This window comes from Carcharhinus amblyrhynchos, chromosome 1 (genome assembly GCF_965287045.1).
Source record: "Carcharhinus amblyrhynchos chromosome 1, sCarAmb.v2.hapA, whole genome shotgun sequence".
Lineage (NCBI taxonomy): Eukaryota > Metazoa > Chordata > Chondrichthyes > Carcharhiniformes > Carcharhinidae > Carcharhinus > Carcharhinus amblyrhynchos.
In genome coordinates this window covers 177201510-177223126 of record NC_137324.1, presented here as the reverse complement: position 1 = coordinate 177223126, position 21617 = coordinate 177201510, and the positions used below count along the sequence as shown (strand labels likewise).

Sequence of the window (21617 nt, the reverse complement as noted above, 5' to 3'; positions counted from 1 at the left end):
AATGCTGGTGTTGGCAAAAGTGACCATTAGTAAACCCATCTGGTTCACTGACGTGGTTCAGGAAGGAAATTGGGCCTCCTAACACAATCCGGCCTGCATGTGAATCCAGTCCCACATAATGTAGTTGTCTCTTAACCTCTGAAATGGTCCAGCAACTTATTCAGTTGTTGAGAAGGTAGCTCACATTTACCTTCTCAAGGGCATGTTTGGATTATCATAGAATAGAATCATCGTAGAATAGAATCCCCACAATACAGAAGGAGGCTCTTCGGCCCATCGAGTCTGTACTGACCACAATCCCACCCAGGCCCTAGTCCCGTAATCCTCATATACCCTGCTAATCAGCCTTAATGTCAATATTTCAGAAAATGCAAGGCCTGGATTAGTAAAATGGGCAATCACATTGAAAATAATTGAATACCAAAATAGATCTTAAAATCTAACCTGCATTAGGGTCAATTTAGCAAAGCCAATCAACCTAACCCACGTATCTTTTAGAGTGTGGGAGGAAACCAGAGCACCTGATACGGGGAGAAAGTACAAACTCCAAACAGATAGTGACCCAAGGCTGGAATTGAACCTGGGTCCCTGGTGCTGTGAGGCAGCAGTGCTAACTGCTGTGCCACCGTGCCACATTGATGGTCAATGAACACTGACATAACCAACCACACTCCCATTCTGCAAGTGAAAAGACCAATCCCTGGTCACGCTCTCATCCCAAGGATAAAGAAATGTGGGGAAGAACATCGGATACCCTGGTCAGCTCGGGATGAGTTGTTCCCTTTGGAAATGGGAAGTTGTAAAGTGGCCTAAAACAGTTCTGAAGATTATGAAGAGACTTGCAAACTTGTTCAAGATTAAATTATTCGCTATAGTGAAGTGTGCAAAAGCATGAGAATGTAGGAAGTTAAAAACAAAAAGAGAAATTGGGCAGATCCTTTAAACTAAAAGGTATGAAAAATCCATTGTAGCAGATGGTATGAGAGAGAATTAGGTTTCTTTTTTAAGTGGAGACTGCGCGTGCAGCCAAGGTTGTCAGGTGATTAATGCTGATTAGAATCTTCAATCCATTGCTAATTTTGCTCGGATAGTGTCAGGAGACCCAATTACCTACCTGAACCATGTCAGTGAATCAGATGGGTTTTTTAATGGTCACTTTTGCCAACACCAGCTTTTTAAATTCCAGAACGATGGGCTTGTTGAGTGTTGAATTAGAGCATTGGCTTAAAGATACTCCAGTTCTTAGGTCTGTACCACTGTAGTGAGTGAAACGAGATTTAAGTAGCACTTTTAGGGGTAGTTCATAGAATCCTACAGTGCAGAAGGAGGCCATTAGGCCCATTGAGTCTGCTGCGATCCCAATCCCACCCAGACCCTAACTCCATGTATTTATCCTGCTAATCCCACTGACGCTGAGGGCAATTATAGCATGGCCAATCCACTGAACCCGCACATCTTTGGAGAGTGGGAGGAAACCGGAGCAAACCCACGCAGACACGGGGAGAACATGTAAACTCCGCACAGATAGTGACCCAAGCCGGGAATTGAACCCAGGTCCCTGGTGGTGTGAGACAGCGGAGCTAACTGCTGTGCCACCATGTCGCCGTATGGTCACAGTACAAAAGCAGGTAGGGATAGTAACGATGTTTCTGTTGTAAAGTTTCAGTCTCGTTACTCTGAAGTTCGAGTTTAAAACTACTGTTTCCTCTCTGGTAGAATAAGCCTGGACACAAATTGGTGGATCAGCCCAGCGACAACGTACAATATAATCTGACACGTCAATACTTCATTTACCTCCAAAAACATTTACTGATAACTCTGCACGTTCATTCGTTGCAAACTCTTTCAAGGGGTCAGCCTCTGTTTTTAAGTTTTAGATAACTCAGTCACACTGTGGCACAACGTGCCACCTAATAGTGGGGAAGACATCACGTTGAGCATTCTTGCGGATCCGAGAGTTTTCGGCTTTTTGACATTTTTACATGGTGGACTCTGGCGAGCAGAGGAAAGCGGTCTCATCTCTTCCAGCATTTTGAGGTCTCTGTCTCGATCTGAATTATTAGAAGTTGGAATAAATGTGATAAATACCGGATAATCTTAATGCGACGCCAGATTCCCAAAATATAACTCATACATACAGTACACCATGATCCAAAAGCTTTGCGCCCTGGTAAGTCTATGATGTTAATGGCTTTCATTAAGCTTAATATTTTGGGGAAGGTTGTTACAATATCTCGATCACTGGCCAGCCCCAAGACCCCAGCAACGCCAGTGCTCTGTCCCCACACAGCCCAATCAATTCCTCCTCACTCCCACACCAAGACCATTCTCGGGCCAGTCCAATCCCCCACCCCACCTAACACCCCCATCTTGATCACTGGCCTCCCTAGCAATCCCTATACAGAATGGCTGGGGGACTCCCCCAGCCCTACCAATTGCCCCCAGCACCTGACCCATCAGGCCCCATCCCCTAGACCCCCATATGCCCTGTCCCCTGCCCAACGGACAGTGCCAAGGGGCCCAGGCTGGCACTGCGAAGGTGCCAAAACCCGGGGGCAATCCCCCACCACTGCCTGACTCTCTGGAGGAGGGCCCGATTGCTCCTCCCCCTTCACTCCAGCAGGGTTTGGTTGCTAGCTCGCCAAAAGTGGGGAGCTATTGTCTTCCCCACTAGAGTGAACCATTCTGGCGGAGTGGGAGAGGCTAGTGGGCCTGGAGTCATCAGCCCCGGGCCTGTTAGTTATATTTAAATCAAATTACAATGACCATTTAAATGATCTTTGCGCCTCCCCACCGATTTCCAGTGCAGAGCAGACACTGCCGGAAATCCATCGCTGGGAGAGACAAGCAGGGCGCGAACACTCGCGTAAACCCCATAAATTGACCTATGTGAGAATCTCCCGGCTCACTGCACTAAAAGATTAGCGTAGCAGGATGGGAGAACTGCGGTCTAAACGTTTTCAACAAGAAGTTAGATATAGATCTTTGGATGAAAGGGACCAAAGGATATGGGGGAATGTGGGATCAGGCTGCTGAGTTGGGTCCTCAGCCATGATCACAATGAATGGCGGAAGAGGCTAGAAGGGCCTCCTCCTTCTCCTATTTCCTATGTGGGAAATATTGAGAATCAGAAAATCTTACAAAACAGAGGAGTCCATTTGGCCCATTGTGTCTATGCTAGCTCTTTGAAAGCGTTATTCAATTATTTCCACTCCTTCCCTCTTTCCTATTTTAAAAACTTATTGCCTGCTTGGTAATCCTTCTCACCCTATCGGCCAACATTTAGATATTTTCATCCTTTATTAACTACCGTTGACTACTTGTCTTTGCAGCTGACCTTGAGTAACACATATTTAGTTCAATTAATAAAGCAAAATTAAATATTGTTAGACTGTCAGTTTCACAATTCATGTACCTGGTTTTTTCTCCAAGATTGAGTCCATTGTTTGACTTTGACTTTGCAACCTGTAAAACAAAATGACACATTTCACCTCCAATCATTACAAACCTATAATCACTTTCCATCTTTTCTTCCTGCTCATAATCCATATAAAGCCTAGACCATTTAGGGAGATACATTTGTAGAACTCTTGAGATGCAGAGGGATCTGGGTGTCCTGGGGCAAATATCTTAGTCACAAACGGCTAATACATAGGTCCAGAATTAAGTAGAATCTTACAGTGCAGAAGGCGGCCATTTGGCCCATTGACTCCACACTGACAACAATCCCAACCAGGTCCCATCCCCGCTACCCCACATATTTACCCTCCTAATCCCCCTGACACTAAGGAGCAATTTAGCATGGCTAATCAACCTAATCTGCACGTCTTTCAGATTGTGGGAGGAAACCAGAGCACTTGGAGGAAACCCATGCAGACATGGGGAGAACATGCAGACTCTGCACAGACAGTGACCCAAGCCGGGAATCGAACCTGGGTCCTTTGCACTGTGAGGCAGCAGTGCTAACCACTGTGCCACCTCAAGGGGCAGTACAGACTGAGACTAACACCTGACCATAGTGACCAACAGAAGGTCTACAAACCCTATCCGCATCCAATCTACAAAAATCAGAAGTAAAAAAATTACAGAAAACATTTCCTGTGCAAAAATGATGACACCAAATGTCCGGCTGGTACAAACCTGGCGCGCCGCATCTCACAGGCAGACTTCGCTCGGAACATTTCTGTCTCTGCGGTGTTGGTCGGCTGACGAGAGGCTAACTTCTCTCTTGCAGCGACACATGTTGAATTATTGAAGTTCATATCGGCTATAGCCGTACGCAGCAAATCCAACACCATTTCTTTCTCTAAATCAGGATGAAACACAAGGATGAGAACAAACATGAGGAGCAAAAATTCACCCTCCACATTTTAATTAACAGACTGGCCTCAAATCCTCCAGGCTGGAGGGGGGGAGAGTTGCGAAGACCGGATACATTCCCGCAACAATGTCTGGAAGATTACAGCAACTTAAATTATTGCAGGAAGATATCCTAAGGAATTCACAGAGATGGGGAGTTGGGGGAAAGTTATAAAATCAAATCATACACCAAGACCTAAATTATCCAGCATTTCGAGCCAAGGTTGTCCGAACGCCACCCAAACTCGAGACGTTAACTCTGTTTCTCTCTCCACAGACGCTGTTGAGACTTTCCAGCATTGTCTCTTTTTGTTTCAGATTCCAGCCTCTGCAGGAACGTGCTTTTACCTAAGTTAACCAGTCCTGCCCGGCGCAGGAATCGTTGTGGGCAGGTTGGATAACTTGACGGACCAGCAAAAGGTCTGTTGGATTCAGGCAAAAGTTTCTGATCTTGCCCAATCCCACCCCGGGTGGAGTTCTCCTGTCCCGGGACAGGTCAGAAACTTCTGCCCGAATCCAACAGACCTTTTGCTGGTCCATCAAGTTATCCAACCTGCCCACAACGATTCCCGCCCACCACTGGAATCGTAGCGAGCAAAAGTTTCTGATCTTGCCCAATCCCACCCCTGGTGGAGTTCTCCTGTCCCGCCCACCACTGGAATCGTAGCGAGCGGGACACGGAACGTGCAAAGTCCGTTGACTTCGGACAGCATTTTCCAGTTTTTGGGGCGAGTGTGGCCAGAAGTTCACCCCCTTTCCCCAAGTTACAGAGATGGTATGAGCACAGAGGACCAAAAGCTTAATTAAAGAGATATATTATTAGGAGCATCTTAAAGAAAGAGGGATGGAGAGTAGGCAAGATTTAAGGAAGGAAATTTCAGAGCTTAGGACCTTGGCAACTGAAGGAACATAGAAATATAGAAGATGGGAGCAGGAAGAGGCCATTTGGCCCTTTGAGTCTGCTCCGCCACTCATCATGATCATGGCTGATCGTCCAACTCAATAACTTAATCCTGCTTTCTCCCTGTGACCTTTGATCTCATTCACCCCAAGTGCCATATCCAGCTGCCTCTTGAACACACCCAATGTTTTGGCATCAACTATTTCCTGTGATAATGAATTCCACAGGCTCGCCACTTTTTGGGCGAAGAAATGTCTCCTCACCTCTGTCCTAAATAGTCTACCCCAAATCCTTAGACTGTGACCCCTGGTTCTGGACTCCCCACTATCGGGAACACCCTCCCTGCATCTATCCCGTCTAATCCTGTTAGAATTTGAAAAGTCTCTATGAGATCCCCCCTCATTCTTCTGAACTCCAACAAAAACAATCCTAATCTAATCAATCTCTCCTCATTCATCAGTTCCGCCATCCCCGGAATCAGCCTGGTAAACAGCCACCAATAACGGAGTCATAGAGTCATAGAGGTTTACAACATGGAAACAGGCCCTTCGGCCCCAATTGTCCATGCCACCCTTTTTTTTAAACCCCAAAGCTAGCCCCAATTGCCCACATTTGGCCCATATCCCTCCATACCCATCTTACCCATGTAACTGTCTAAATGCTTTTAAAAGACAAAATTGTACCCACCTCTACTACTACTACCTCTGGCAGCTTGTTCCAGACACTCACCACGCTCTGTGTGAAAAAATTGGCCTCTGGACCCTTTTGTATCTCTCCCCTCTCATCTTAAACCTATGGCCTCTAGTTTTAGACTCCCCCCACCTTTGGGAACTAATCAGCAAAATGGTTTGTTTATTTATTTATTCATGTCCCAAGTAAGCTTATAGTAACACTGCAATGAAGTTACCATGAAAATCTCCAAACTCTGGCACCTGTTCGGGTACACGGAGGGAAAATTTAGCATGGCCAATGAACCTAACCAGCGCATGTTTCGGATTGTGGGAGGAAACCAGAGCACTAGGCGGAAACCCATGCAGACACAGGGAGAACATGCAAACTCCACACAGTGACCCAAGTCAGGAATTGAACCCGGGTCCCTGGCGCTGTGAGGCCACCCGTGTTCTTGAAACAAATTGACAGGAAGCAGGACAGCCAATTTACACGTAGGAAAATCCCACCAAAATGTAGTAGGCTGAGAAATTTACGTTGTGTAATGATCTGGGGCGACTTCACTAACCTTTCATTCCTGTAATGAGTAACCACTGCTGTACAGCTTTAAGTGAATCAGTCTGCAAGATCTGAGCCAGTAGTTCCAGCACCTAAATGAAGGGCAACACATGGCCACAGTATAATTAAACAGAGTGGATTGTTGCTTCACTAACCGAAACTGTGACAAGTGAGGTGTGCACTTTACACTAATACAGCCCTCATCCACAAGCTCCCCCATTGGGTTGTTGCTGGGTAGAGAACTCTTGGCAATTGGGACAATGATGATACGGTGCAGTGGGAAGGGGTTGGACCTGCACCATCTGGTGAGTTAGCAGGGACAAGCCTGTTTCCAGTTCACACCCAGTTGAGTGCTGATTGGCAGAAAGCGGGACTTCCAACTGCACTTGGAAGGAAGTCCTGTCTTGGAGGGCTACTGACCAATCAGCTCAGATCCCCCCCACACACACACACACACAGTATCTCTGGAAGAGATACTGCAGTGGGAAGAGATATGGCAGGGGTCCCAGGGAGGGGAGGGGGGATGGATGCTTGGGGGGGAGGGGGACAAATTGTTAACTATGGGGATAGGTCAAGGGTGGATGGAGGTCCAGAGGTATTTGGTCCATGAAGGCAGGGCATCCCCAGACAAAAGGGAGCCTTCGATGGCGGTGAATTCACCAATCTTCCAATCCAAGATTGAGAATGTCACACTTTTCTATTTCCCACCCTGAGTTGAGTTATCCGGCACCCACCAGCCTGAAAATTTAGGCTGGATGGGAAAGACCCTATCGTGGCCAGTAGACAACTAGACTTCCCAATCCGGGTCATGGGCAGGGGTTCCAATCTGAGGTACTGCCCCTCCCACCATAAAATCCCGCCTGGATCACAGTGTTGGGATTCCCATCCATGCAATTTCAAACTCCTCTCCCCACCTCAAAACCAGGGAGTCGGGGAGGGAGGGACGGGTGGTGAATGGGGAGCATAAAATTGAGGCCGTAGTGTTATAGTACTTCATCGTGGGGCTGATGTAGAATGAGGAAGGTAATGGATTCAGTTTGATATGTGTCTTTCTAATATTGCATTTCACTCTACTCTGAGGGTGTCGACTAAAGCAAATGGTGCTACTCTGTTATAACAACAACTGGCATTTATATAGTGCTTTTCACATCCCCCCCAAGAGACAGACAGGGTCTCAGTTTAATATCTCATCTGACAGAAGTCACCTTTGACAGTGCAGTGCTCCCTCAGTATTGGCATTGGGCTCATCAGTGGGATTTGGAGCTCAGGAAAGTTGGACTTGAACCCACAACCTCTGATCCTGAGATGAGATTGTGACCCACTGAGACACTGTTGTCTAGACTTGTAACAACTCATAACCCCATTCAGGCCACTGCAAGGTCAGTGTTTATCGCTTTTTGCCTTTAGGAAGGTTGAATTTGCTGTCGTCCATGTGACGTAGGTACATCCACCGTGCTGATAGAGAGAGAGAGAGTGTCAGGATTTTGACCCAATGGCAGTGAAGGATCAGCCGATAGAATTTCCAAGTGAGGATGGTGTGTGACTTGAAGAGGATTTTTGGGGCCTCTCTCTGCACCTCCCCCCTTGCTGTAGGTTTGGGAGGAACTGGTCTTGACAAACAAACCAGGCAACAAATTCTGCAAGTACTCACGAGAACTTCTTGCTCAGCCACTGTCAGGACTGGTCTAGCACATCCAGCACGTGAAGCCAACCTTGTGGAAGGCCTGGATGTGGGTCTTGTTGGAGAAGGACAAAGGTCCCTCCTTTCACCAGCATTTTGGATTCCCAATTTTGGAATCTCATCCTGTTTAAAAAAGAAAACATATGTTAAAAACTTAAACTGTCTGATTTTTCCTCACTCCATATCGCTCCAACAATGTGGAAATGTTAAATACTTGATCCCAGAACAAAATAAAGGTTTATCAATGTGTTATACTCTTTATCAATAACCTCTTGTGTGTTATGATTAGGCTGAGTAACGGGTCAACTACCTCAGTCAGGCAGCACGGTGGCACAGTGGGTAGCACTGCTGCCTCACAGCTCCAGGAATCCGGGTTCAATTCCTGGCTTAGGTCACTGTCTGTGTGGAGTTTGCATGTTCTCTTTGTGTCTGCGTGTGTTTCCTCTGGGTGCTCAGGTTTCCTCCCACAGTCCAAAGATATGCGGGTTAGGTGTATTGGCTGTGCTAAATTGTCCCTCAGTGTCCGGGATGCGGAGGTTAGAGGGACTAGCGGATTACGGGGATAGGGCGTGGGTGGGATTGTTGTTGATGCTGGCTCTAAGGGCCGAATAGCCTCCTTTTGCACTGTAGGTTTTCTATGATTTCTATGAATTACACACCATGGATGCCACAGGGACTTTCACCTCTGAGAAGATCTCCTGGAGGAAGGAACACATTGCACCCAACACACCTCCATCCACAATGTCTCCCCATCCCACAAATCCTCACCCTCAACTCCATAGTCACCCCCCCCCCCCATTCTCCCCCACCCCCATGAGACAGAGTAAATTCCCCCCTAAGACGTTAACCAGGTTTACATGCTGCAGGAAGGCGAGTTCCCATCACCTCTTTGCCTTCTGCCATCAATTCTGGATTGAAATCCAATCTTGCTGTTAGGTCTCTCAGCTCATCTCGCCATGCCTGGGAATCTGCAAGAAACAGCAAAGGCAGTCACTAACTCCACTAGTCTCCAAGAAAGGAATCAGTTTGCACCAATCTGCACTTACGCTATATTCAGCCTACACTGGACACTTTCTTGACCAATAACATTCATAACACTAAAACAAAATGCAAGTTAAGCCATGGTATGCGGAGATGCCAGTGTTGGACTGGGGTGGGCACAGTCAGAAGTCTCAGATTAAAGTCCAACAGGTCAATTTGGTATCGTGAGCTTTCAGAGCGTTGCTCCTTCATCAGGTAGTGCAGGTTGGAGTTAAGTCAGTCTCTGAACCACCCAGAATCAATGAACAATTGACACTCAGCTGGTGGGCAGTTGAATTCCATCTTTAAGCTACTGATTGACTTTGATACCAAGAAGCTGCAGGTGGACTTTGGGGAATGGGATTCAATAAGAAAAAAGACTTTTGCAGAGAGCCAGTGCAGATACAGTTGCCAGATGGCTTCTTTTAGTAGTAACAGCAGAAGCCATTCAGGCCCCTGAGTCTGTTCTGTCATTCGTAGAGATCATGGCTGAATGACATTCTATCTCTATCCTCTCACCCTGGTTTTCTACCTTCGCTAGTTAAAAAAAAATCAATTTCTGATATTAAATGATTAATTGAGCGTGGTAGAGTGCCACACTCTACCAAACAACCTTTTATTTGAAGATACTTTGGCAAATTTCTCTCCTAAATGGTCTTTCTCTGATTTTAAGGTGATGTCTCTCTTTCTGAGATTTTCTCACCAGGGGCTACTGTTAAAATTCTGCGATTCCAGGGACTTAAGCTGGGAAGAAGTCATGATAAATGGTCAGCCTGGATTCTGGGACTCTTGAGTCATTTAACTAGTCAACTGGATGAAACTTTGCATTGGATACACTCTGTGCAATGAAGGCCCTGTTCAAACCTCAGTATTCTTTCCACCGCTTAAATTAAACTAAAACACACTCATGTCTACACAGCTAAGAATACTCACATAATAAGGCGATGTCAGTTTGTAAATCTTCTTTACAGGGGGGTTGTGGTATTCCTGTGATGACATGTGCTGGATAAGGAGCAGTTATGGGAATGTTTGTAGTGACTGGCCGCTGTGGTTTGATGATCTGTGGTTTTGGTGGTGGTTGTTTAGCCTCTTCTTTGGGACAGGTGGTATAATCATCCACCTTGCAGACGAGCTGATTATTCAGACCTGCAACACAGTCAGTGGAGCCGCCTAAGTAGTGCTCGGACTTGCATTTTTAATTTGTGGTAATAGCCTGGCTGAGGAACCTGCTGTAACACTAAGACAGGGGCCAGAGCTGGTCCATCAAGATTGCCCTAGCCCTCGTAACGGTGAGGCATTGTGACTAAACACCTCTGTGCGGAACTAGAGCACAGAATAGACCATTGCGTTAAGCTATGACGGGGGTGGAGGGGGGGTTAGTAATTACAGATGGAGCAAGAACCAAAGGGAAAGTTGTACAAGCTATCACAACAGTTTGCAATCTGTATTTTATTAAGGGAAGATGGGGGAGACAGTTCACCCGAATCAGTGCTTTCACCAGTGGGAAATCCAGAGTGTTTCCCGTTGGCATTAGCAGTGCCTGTCTGGTAGAATTCACCCACCTCATCGATGAAAATCTACGTATCGCTGGAAAAATGCTGGCCAGCCCAGAGATCGGGGCATTGTTAAAGGAAGTCCCGCCCTCTGGGTAGATAAATTTCTTCTGAATTTCTAATTGAATTTATTAGCGACTATTCTACATTGTCTGTGGACTAGTTCCAGTCTCTCTAACAAGCTAAAACATCTTCTTACCATTTACCCTATCAAACCCCTTCTGAGTTTCATTTATCTATTTTAATTGTCATCCTCTCTGTTTGGATTGTAATGCAATCAGGGACTAAAGACTTGCTCTAATTATACCTCCTCCATGGGGGAATGACTGGGACTCAGTTCCAATAAAGACAGGCTCCAAGAGGCACTGTACGGTTTGAATTGGTAACTAATGGGTGGGAATTTACAGCCCCCTGTGTCCTGAAACTGTAAAAGGCCAGCCGGACCTGTTTACGGTCTGCCCCTCGCCCACTCCGATTCCTGTGGCCGCCTGGACATTAACATTCCGGCCACAGGGCAGAATTTTACCAGTGCTTCTGACCGAGGTCCATACAGTCGCGCCCCAGGCCAACGGAGAATGCCCTCTGTTGGGGCGGACATGCCAGTACAATTCTGACCATAGTGTCAGAGGTGGATCTGAGATTGAGTTTTGAAGAGGTGCAGCAACTAAAAGAGGAACACAGAAATGTCTAGAGCTTGCCAATCACCTTGAAACCCTGCCCTCTGCTTACTAATCCTCCTGCCAAAGGAACTAATGCACCCCCACTCTGCTCATAGAATCCCTACAGTGCAGAAGGAGGCCATTTGGCCCACCCAGGCCCTATCCTCATTACCCCATATATCACCCTCACACTAAGGGGCAATTTAGCACGGCCAATCAACATAACCTGCTCATCTTTGGAGCGTTCGAGGAAACTGGAGCACCCAGAGGAAACCCACGCAGACACGGGGAGAACTTGCAAACTCCACACAGACAGTCACCCGAGGCTGGAATCGAGCACAGGTGCTGTGAGGCAACAATGCTAACCACTGTGCCATGAGGCACCCCACCCCCCAAGATCGCAAAAGGTGAGAACTCAGACGCTAACTCTATTTTTTGTATCTCTTGCAATCTTACAGGCTTGTTCCGCTCATTGAGCAGCGTGACAAACCAGTAAGATCACTTCATCTTGATTTTCTGATATAAGATTCTCTCCCACTAATGTATGGATCCCATTCTTTATTATCAGTGTGACCCCCACCTCCCTTTCCTTTTTGCCTGAACTTCCCAGATGTTGAATAGCCTTGAATATTCAATTCCCAACCTTGGTCACCCTGCAGCGACATCCGTGTGATGGCAGTTTGATCTTATATTATGTACGTCTATCTGTGCCTATCTGGGATGGCACAGTGGTTAGCATTGCTGCCTCACAGTGCCAGGGACCTGGGTTCAGTTCCCAGCTTGGCTCACTGTCTGTGTGGAGTTTGCACGTTTCCCCTGTGTCTGCGTGGGTTTCCTCCAGGTGCCCCGGTTTCCTCCCACAGTTCAAAGATGTCTGTGTTAGATGGATTGGCGATGTTAAACTGCCTCTTGGTGTCCCGGGATATGTAAGTTAGAAGGATTAGTGGAGGAATTGGCATGCTAAGTTGCCCCTTCATGTCCTGGGATGCATAAATTAGAGGGATTAGTGGAGGAATTATGGGGATAGGGCCTGGGGTAGGATTGTTGTCGGTGTGATTTGATGGGCCGAATGGCCTCCTTGTACACTGTGGGATTCTATGATTTCTATGTGCCAGTTCAATTCATCTACCCAGTTGTGAGTGTTGCATATATTCAGATAAGAGTGCCTTTAACTCTATTATTTTTGCAATTTCTAGTCTTCACTGTTAGCACACTCTTATTTTGTCCACTCAGTCCCTTCCTTATTCTCATTCAGTTGTGGGACATGGACTTCCCTGCCTGGCCAGCATTATTTGCCCATCCTTAGAAGCAATCCCTAGAAAAACATTGACATTTTGATCTATGGAATCTGGTGTGCAGGTGCACAGGTTACCTTGAATGTGGTAAACCCTTTTGGGATGAGGGTTGTTCCGACTGTAGATGAACCGGTCAGCAGGAATTTTGCATTTGTTGGTGTTTCTAGGTCTAGGTGTAGAATTGCTGAGGTAAGGTAGATATTGTTGCCCTGGTCTGCCTTGTGGGTCATATCTAGATGAATTTTCAAAACCAATGGAAAAATAAGCTTTGTTATGAATCACCTTTCGAGAAAGATTGTGCGGATGAAGATAATTCGGGGAAGTCTTGGCCGGAGTCCTCAGGCCGTTCACGCCAGCGGGGCCCTCTGATCCCACTAGCACTACACCCCCTTCCCGTGGGATTTTCCCCGCAGCATAGGGTGGCTGCAATGGGAAATCCCACTGACAACAGCGGGGGGAGGGGGGGTTGGAGAATCCCACCGCCAGTGAATGGCATGCCGCCTCTCACCACTGATAAACATGTGGTGGGGGGGTTGGGTGCTGGAGAATCACACACCCTCCACAAATAATGTCGTCCTGGACTCAAAAGGTCAGGTAGTTGGCATAGCCAGAGTTCTAGTGAGGACTTCATAGAACAGAGAACATAGAACACAACAGCACAAACAGGCCCTTCGGCCCACAAGTTGCGCCGATCATATCCATACCTACCAGGCCATAGAACTATCTATAACCCCCAATCCCATTAAATCCCGCGTACTCATCCAGAAGTCTTTTAAAAGACCCCAGTGAGTTCGCCTCTACCACCACCGACGACAGCCGATTCCATTCACTCACCACCCTCTGAGTGAAAAACTTACCCCTGATATCTCCTCTGTACCTGCTCCCCAGCACCTTAAACCTGTGTCGTCTCATAGCAACTATTTCAGCCCTGGGAAATAGCCTCCGAGAATCCACCCTATCTATTCCTCTCAACATTTTATAAACCTCTATCAAGGTCACCTCTCAACCTTCGTCTCTCCAGGGAGAAGAGACCTAGCTCCCTCAACCTATCTTCATAAGGCATGCCTCCCAATCCAGGCAACATCCTTGTAAATCTCCTCTGCACCCTCTCAATAGCTTCCACATCCTTCCTGTGGTGAGGCGACCAGAACTGCGCACAGTACTCCAAGTGGGGTCTGACAAGGGTCTTATAAAGAATCTCTGAAGAATTGTCAAACTTTCACTTCTGCATGATTGGAAAATTCCAAGACTGTGTTCCCTCAACACCAACAAGCTGCATTTACATAGCACCCTCAACAATCATCCCAAGGTACTTCACTGGAGCAGTATTGACACTGAGGGAATAGATGGTCAAAAGCTTGATTTACAAGGTATGTTTTAAGGAACATTAAGGGATGGAAGGTTTAGGGGGGATTTGAGGAAAATCCTTTTTCTTCAGAGGATGCTGACAGTCTGGAATGTGCTGCCTGGGAGGCAGACAGCACATCCACAGTACCTGGATGTGTACTTGGCACGCCATAACATTCAAGGCTATGGGCCAAATGCTGGCAAGTTACAGAACAAAGAGATCTAGGGGTACAGGTTCATAGCTCCTTGAAAGTGGAGTCACAGGTGAACAGAGTGGTGAAGAAGGCATTCAGCATGCTTGGTTTCATTGGTCAAGACATTGAATACAGGAGTTGGGACGTCTTGTTGAAGTTGTACAAGACATTGGTAAGGCCACACTTGAAATACTGTGTGCAGTTCAGGTCACCCTACTATAGAAAGAATATTATTAAACTAGAAAGAGTGCAGAAAAGGTTCACTAGGATGTAGGAGGCAGAGAGTGGGGGTCAATGGGTGCAATTCGGATTGGCGGATGGTGACTAGTGGAGTGCCCCAGGGGTCGGTGCTGGGGCCTCAGCTATTTACCATTTATATAGATGATCTGGAGGAGGGAACCGAGTGTAGGGTGTCAAAATTTGCTGATGACACCAAAATTGGTGGAAAGGCAAATTGTGCGGAGGGTGGGGAGAGTCTACAGAAGGATCTAGATAGGCTGGGCGAATGGGCCAGGAAATGGCAAATGGAATTTAATGTTGGCAAGTGCGAGGTGGTCCACTTTGGTAGGAATAATGGTAGGAAGGATTATTACTTACGTGGAGAAAAACTGCAGCAGGCGACGGTGCAGAGGGACCTCGGGGTCCTTGTGCATGAGTTGCAAAAACCCAGCTTGCAGGTGCAGCAGGTGGTCAGGAAGGCAAATGGGATGCTGGCCTTCATAGCGAGGGGGATTGAATATAAAAGTAGGGAGGTCTTGCTGCGGCTGTATAGGGCATTGGTGAGGCCGCAGGTGGAGTACTGTGTGCAGTTTTGGTCGCCGTACTTACGCAAGGATATTTTGGCCTTGGAGGGAGTGCAGAGGAGGTTTACTAGGCTGATGCCGGAGTTGAGGGGGTTGAGCTATGAGGAGAGGCTGAATAAATTAGGCTTGTACTCGTTAGAGTTTAGAAGAATGAGGGGAGATCTCATTGAGACATATAAGATGATGAATGGGATGGATAGGATAGAGGTGGAGACACTCTTCCCGCTCAGAAAGGATAGCAGGACTAGGGGGCACAGCCTCAAGATAAAGGGGGAGCGGTTTAGAACGGAGTTGAGGAGGAACTTCTTCACTCAAAGGGTGGTGAATCTCTGGAATTCTCTGCCCGTTGAAGTGGTGGAGGCTACCTCGCTAAATATTTTTAAGACGCGGGTTGATGGGTTTTTGATAAGAGAGGGGATTAAGGGTTATGGGGAGAGGGCGGGAATGTGGAACTGAGCCACGACAGATCAGCCATGATCTTATTGAATGGCGGGGCAGGCTCGAAGGGCTAGTTGGCCTACTCCTGCTCCTATTTCTTACGTTCTTATACCAGGACTTGGTTTGAATTAAGGAGAGGCTCGATAGACTGAAACTTTTTTCTCTGGAACATAGGAGGCTTAGGGGTGATCTTATAGAGGGCTATAAAATAATGAGGGGCATAGGTCAATTAGACAGTCAAAGGTAGGGGAGTCTAAGACTAGAGGACATAGGTTTAAGATGATACAAAATTGTCCAGAGAGTCAATTTTTTCACACAGAGGGTGGTGAGTGTCTGGAACAAGATACCAGAGATAGTAGTAGAGGCAGGTACAATTTTATCTTTTAAAAAGCGTTTAGACAGTTACATGAGTAAGATGAATATAGAGGGATATGGGCCAAATGCGGGCAATTGGGATTAGCTTAGGGATTTTGAAAAAAAGAGCAGCATGGACAAGTTGGGCCGAAGGGCCTGTCTCCATTGTGTAAACCTCTAACTACTGTGATTGTGATGGTCAAAAAGCAATGAAACAAGAAGGTCATTCTTTAATAATGAAATGTAAGACAGTGGTTAATAGGGGGTTATAAATGTTCAGCTAAAGATTGTAGAATACGTGAGGGGTTTTCCAATTACCAAAGCAACACGTTGAACCTCACTAATTCACTGGAATTCTTCGAGGAGGTAAACTAAATTAGTGCCTGATACATGCAGATTTTCAAGCCACACTTCACATCACTCACTAAACTTAAGCTAAATAACCCAACTGGAACTGGCTTTGCAAAAGAGTTCAAACAATTACACTAAATTAGGGGGTAGAAGATTATTAAAAATTACAGGGGGGGTTTTGATCACTTAGGGAAGCGGGCCGAGGATTGGCAAGTGGATTTCAATATGGGTAAGTGTGAGGTGTTGCATTTTGGAAAGTCAAACCAAATAGAACTTATACAGCAACTGGTCAGGCCTTGGGGAGTGTTGAGGAACAGAGGGACCTAGAAGTACAAATGCATAATTCATTGAAAGCAGCTTCACAGAATGGTGAAGATGGTTTTTAGTACACTGGCCTTCATCAGTCAGGGTACTGAGCATAGGAGGTGGGACATTGTGTTACAGTTGTGGAAGTTGTTGATGAGATCATACTTGGAGTATTGAGTACAGTTTTGGTCACCCTGTTATAGGAAAGACATTGATAAACTGGAAAGCGTGCAAAGAAGATTTACAAAGATGTTGCCAGGACTGGAGGGCTAAAGTTATAAGGAGAGTTTGGCCAGGGTGGGGCTTTGTTCCTTGGAACATAGGAGAATGAAGGGTGACTTTATTGAGGTGTACAAAATCATGAGGGGCATCGATAGAATGGATTCACATAGTCTCTTCCCCAGGGAAAGGGAATTGAAAACTAGAGGGCAGAGGTTTAAGGTGAGAAGGGAAAGATTTGAAAGGGACTTGAGGTGCAACTGCTTCACGCAGAGGGTGGTGTGGGTATGGACCAAGCTGCCAGAGAAAGTAGGTTCAATAGCAACATTTAAACAGCATTTAGATAAATACATGGGTGGGAAGGATTAGAGGGATGTGGGCCAAACACGGGCAATAGGGACTAGCTGGGAGGACACCATGGATAGCATGGACCGAGTGGCCTGTTTTTGTGCTTCATGACTCTATGAATCTATGGTGTATAGAAGTAGGGCTAAGGTCAGATTTGGGTCTCTCTCTCTCTCTCTCTCTACAGATATCCGCCTTGGATGCTACAATGTTGCATAATTCAGAAATAAAACAAAAGCTGTCAATGTCAGAGAGACCTTGGCATAACACTTCCATGAATCGCGCTTCTCAGCACCAAGCTTCACACAAGATGGGGTTGGGGTTTGGGAATAGACACAGGCCACCTGTCATCATGTTTCTCTGTCCATTAATGCAACTGGACTGAAATGATGGTGGTTGGGTGTGATTGTCCTGGACATGCCAGGTTTTTGGAATATTAAGGGATGCATAATCAAGAGTTAACTTTCCACTTACAGAATCCTGACACTTTTCTTTTGGGAGCATTAGTCAAAAGATTGTGTTCCATGGTCTATGATTTGTCCTTCATTTGTTTTAACAGATAGAAAATCATGGCATGCTCTTGAAGCCTCCCCAGAGAGAGGCTCTGCACACAGTCTGTGTACAAACACTACACTTACCCCACAGCTCCAAATCAGCTGGGACTTTGGAAATGTCACCTGTTATATCTAACCAGCCCACTGTTAAATAAAGAGAGAGAGAACTTGCATTTTTCAAGCACCTTTCACAACCTCAGGAAGTCCCAAAGTACTTTATTGTCAATGAATCGTAGCCAGTATTTTAATAGAGGGAGCCAATTTGAGCACAGCAAACTCCCACAAACAGCAGTGAAACAGTGACCAGATAAAGTCATGTCTGAGAGATGGCACATCTGACAGTGCTGCACTCCATCAGTACTCCACTGGGAGTTTCAGCCTTCATTGTGTGCTCAAGTCTCTGAAGTGGGATTTGAACCCATTAGCTTTTGACTCAGGAGGGGAGAGTCCTGCCCCAGAAGATACATTGAAATTTCTGTAAAAAAGAGGCATGCTGCTGAAACTTTTTGTCTTGGATTCATCAGGACAATTTGCAAGAGTACCAACTGTAAAAGGGACAACAATTTATACCACACAAGAAGAGAGTCCTGATTGATCAGCAAGTGGACTCTGATTAGTAGAAGTATTGCTGTTGAGAATGCACTACGTAACAGTTAATTGCCAAGTATTTGTACAACTTCAAACCAGGCAGGTTGACCCTGATTGGTCAAGAATTGCCATGGAGAATGAACCAGGTAATGGATGTCCCCCAAGCCTTAGTTGCAAAAGGCACAATGTGTGGGTATGGTCTGTCTACAAAGACCAGGGCCCATTGTGTGGGCATATATGTAGCTTCTGGGATGCATAGGTGAGCCATGCTGTAAACCCAACTGATAATCTTAAATTGGTTTTCAGTATAATTCCATGCAGTGTAATTCCATGGATTATTTAGCAAGTGCTGCCAATTGCCCCGACCTGTCAGAGTCCATTTGCCAACTGATTAGGACTCTCTTCTCATGCAGTATAAATTGTTCTTCCCTTTACTATTCTTTCGAATCTGTCCTGACGAGTACAAGATGGAAAGTTTCGATAGCCTGTCTCTTTTTTCAGCAACACACAAATTTAGTGCTTCCAAATGACTATTTGTATATGTTGTTATCCTAGAGTGCTGCTTTATTATCTTTGGGGTAAGGGGGAAAATTCAAAGCATTGGAAAGTCGTTATCCCACCCCCCGACCCCCCCCCCCCACTCAAGTTTAGAAAATATGTAGGTAATTGTTGAAAGGATTGGGTTTACTGGGTAAGGGGCCCTTTAACAACTCACTCTTTCCCATATTTCAATGAGATTATCAATCTACCTACTTCTAAAGTTCCATTCTAGAATATACTTTCAAAAGGGATCTGATTAGCAATTTATTTTGGATTTTTAATGCAGTATAACATACAGTTGTCCTCCAGGAACCTGTTCAGACCTGCATGGTGGCTTAATTCCCAATATTTTGTTCTCTTTACAAGAATAAGGTTGGGGCTGTTTTCCCTTGGAATAGATAAGTCTGGGATGTGAACTGACTGAAGCCTCTAAGATTATGTAGTGGTTTGATAGGGTAGACATAGAGAAGATGCACAGAATCCCTATGGTGCTGAAGGAGGTCCTCTCGGAAACAGCATCTTACCCAGGCCCACCTCTATCTCCATACCCCGCACATTTACCTAATTCCCTTAACCTATGCATCTTTGGACACATAATGCATGATTTAGCATGACCAATCCACCTATCCCACACATCTTTAGACTGTGGGAGGAGACCGGAGTACCTGGAGGAAACACATGCAGACACAGGGAGAACATGCAAACTCCAGACAAACAGTCACCTGAGGCCGGATTTGAACCCGGGTCCCCGACGCTGTGAGGCAGAAGTGTGTCACCGTGCTGCCCGCTTGTTCCCACTTGTGGGTCAGACCAGAACCAGGGGCTATAAATGTAGAGTGTGATAAATAAATCCAATAGGGAACTCAGGAGAAACCCAGAGAGTGGCGACAATGTGAAACTCACCACCACTGGTGATTTTTGGGGCAAATGGCACAAGTACATTTAACAGGGAAGCTGGATAAACTCATGAAGGGGAAAGGATATGTAGGGCAAGATGAGGTGTGGGAGGAGATTCATGTGAGGCATGAATACCATTCTGTTCCCAGGGTCTAAATTCTATTGGATTCTACAAAAGCTAGCTGTATGAATAACTCAAACTTACAAATGGCTGGGACTTTCCTCTTCGGGATCTATTGCTAGCATCGTTCAAGCCTCACATATGTTTCAGACCACTGCAAAGGATTAAAGGAAACATTTGATGAATTCACAGCTTATTATGAACACACGGCCAGCTGACTATTCAATAACCTGGTGTGTATTAAACCAAACAATATCTTGTGTTAATCAATGTACACCAGAATTCAAATTGCAAAGTATAATTTAAATACACCTCACACTCTTTTGTTTCAAAGTGTATTTATCAGTCACAAGTAAGGCTTACATTAACACTGTAATGAAGTTACTGTGAAATTCCCCCAAGTTGCCACACTCCAGCACCTGGTCAGGTCAATGCACCTAACCAATATGTCTTTTAGACTGTGGGAGGAAACCAGAGCACCCGGAGGAAACCCACGCAGACACGGGGAGAATGTGCAGACTCCACATAGACAGTGTCCCAAGCCGGGAATGGAACTCAGATCCCTGGTGCTGTGAGGCAGCAGAGCTAACCACTGTACCACCGTGTCACCCAGTTCTTAATCACTAAAAGAGAGAAGGGGCCAGTTAATCTTCAAGCACTGGGACACTATCAGAGCAATTTTCGGCATTAGCATTCAAATGCTGTTTGTCACCATTGCCCTTGTGAGATAGAACATTCTTTGACTTTAGTTTAGATGTTGACATTGGCTTCATAAAATGATAGAGGCACTCTCCAGAGATTTCAAAATATTGGGCGGGATTTTACGGCTCCACTCCGGCGAGACCAGAAACTCCCCCCATGGTCAATGGAGATTTCCATTATCAAACCATCGTCCGCTCCAGCTCCATGGCAGGTGGGGTGGTAAAGTTCCAGCCCACTTTTCCATTCTACAGCACCAAATTATCTTTCATTTTTATATCTCAGCTGAACATTACAAAAGAAAGACTTGCATTTACATAGCACCTTTCATGACCTCAGAACGTCACAATGCACTTTACAGACAATGAGATATTTTTGATGTGTAGTTGTTGTGGTAAGGTAGGACAATGGAAATCTTTGTTGACGTTGTGCGGGAATTTCTGGTCTCGCTCCTCAGATGACAAGCACGGTACACGACGGACAGAGTGTCCTTCATTGTCCAGTACTTCCCCTGAGTGGAGAAGCTACGGCATCTTCTTCGGAGCCCTCAACACAACATTGATGAAGACGAACATCTTGCCAAGGCCATCTCCATACCCCCACTACTTGCCTTCAAACAATCGTGCAACCTCAAACAGACCATTGTTCACAGCAAACTACCCAGCCTTCAGGAGAACAGTGAGCACAACACCACACAACCCTGCCACAGCAACCTCTGCAAGACATGCCGGATCATCAACACCGATGCCATCATCTCATGTGAGAGCACCATCCACCAGGTACACGGTACATATTCTTGCTTTGCTGAGGCAGCGGGAAGTATAGACAGATACAATGGATGGGAGGCTGGATAAGGTTCTGGTATGAAACTTGTGTTTTCTACTGTGAAGATAGATACCTCTGCCATTTGCTTAATCCCCACGATAATTTTGCTTGTCTCTGCTTCTAAGGGACTAACATTTATTTTAGCTACTCTCTTCCTTTTTATATACCTGTGAAAACTCTTACAATGTATTTTTATATTTACTCTTGCACTCTATTTTTCCCTTTTTGTCAACTTTTTGGTGACCTTTTGCTGGTTTCTAAAACACCCCCAATCCTTAGACTTGCTACTGTATTTGTAACATTGTAAGCCTCTTATTTTAATCTAATACTAATTCTTAATC

The 21617-nt window shown here is 45.8% G+C and overlaps 1 protein-coding gene across 1 annotated transcript; it reads right to left on the bottom strand.

The window, feature by feature from the left end:
- Positions 1-4002: 4002 nt before the first annotated feature.
- LOC145342722 (protein TBATA-like) lies at positions 4003-19877 on the bottom strand. Its single transcript, XM_080188286.1, has 8 exons — positions 19837-19877; positions 12773-12927; positions 10122-10334; positions 9054-9136; positions 8139-8291; positions 6498-6579; positions 4160-4306; positions 4003-4058 (listed from the first exon to the last, which is right to left on the bottom strand). The coding sequence occupies exons 1-8, from the start codon at positions 19875-19877 to the stop codon at positions 4003-4005; spliced, it is 930 nt and encodes a 309-aa protein (XP_080044412.1).
- Positions 19878-21617: the final 1740 nt, after the last annotated feature.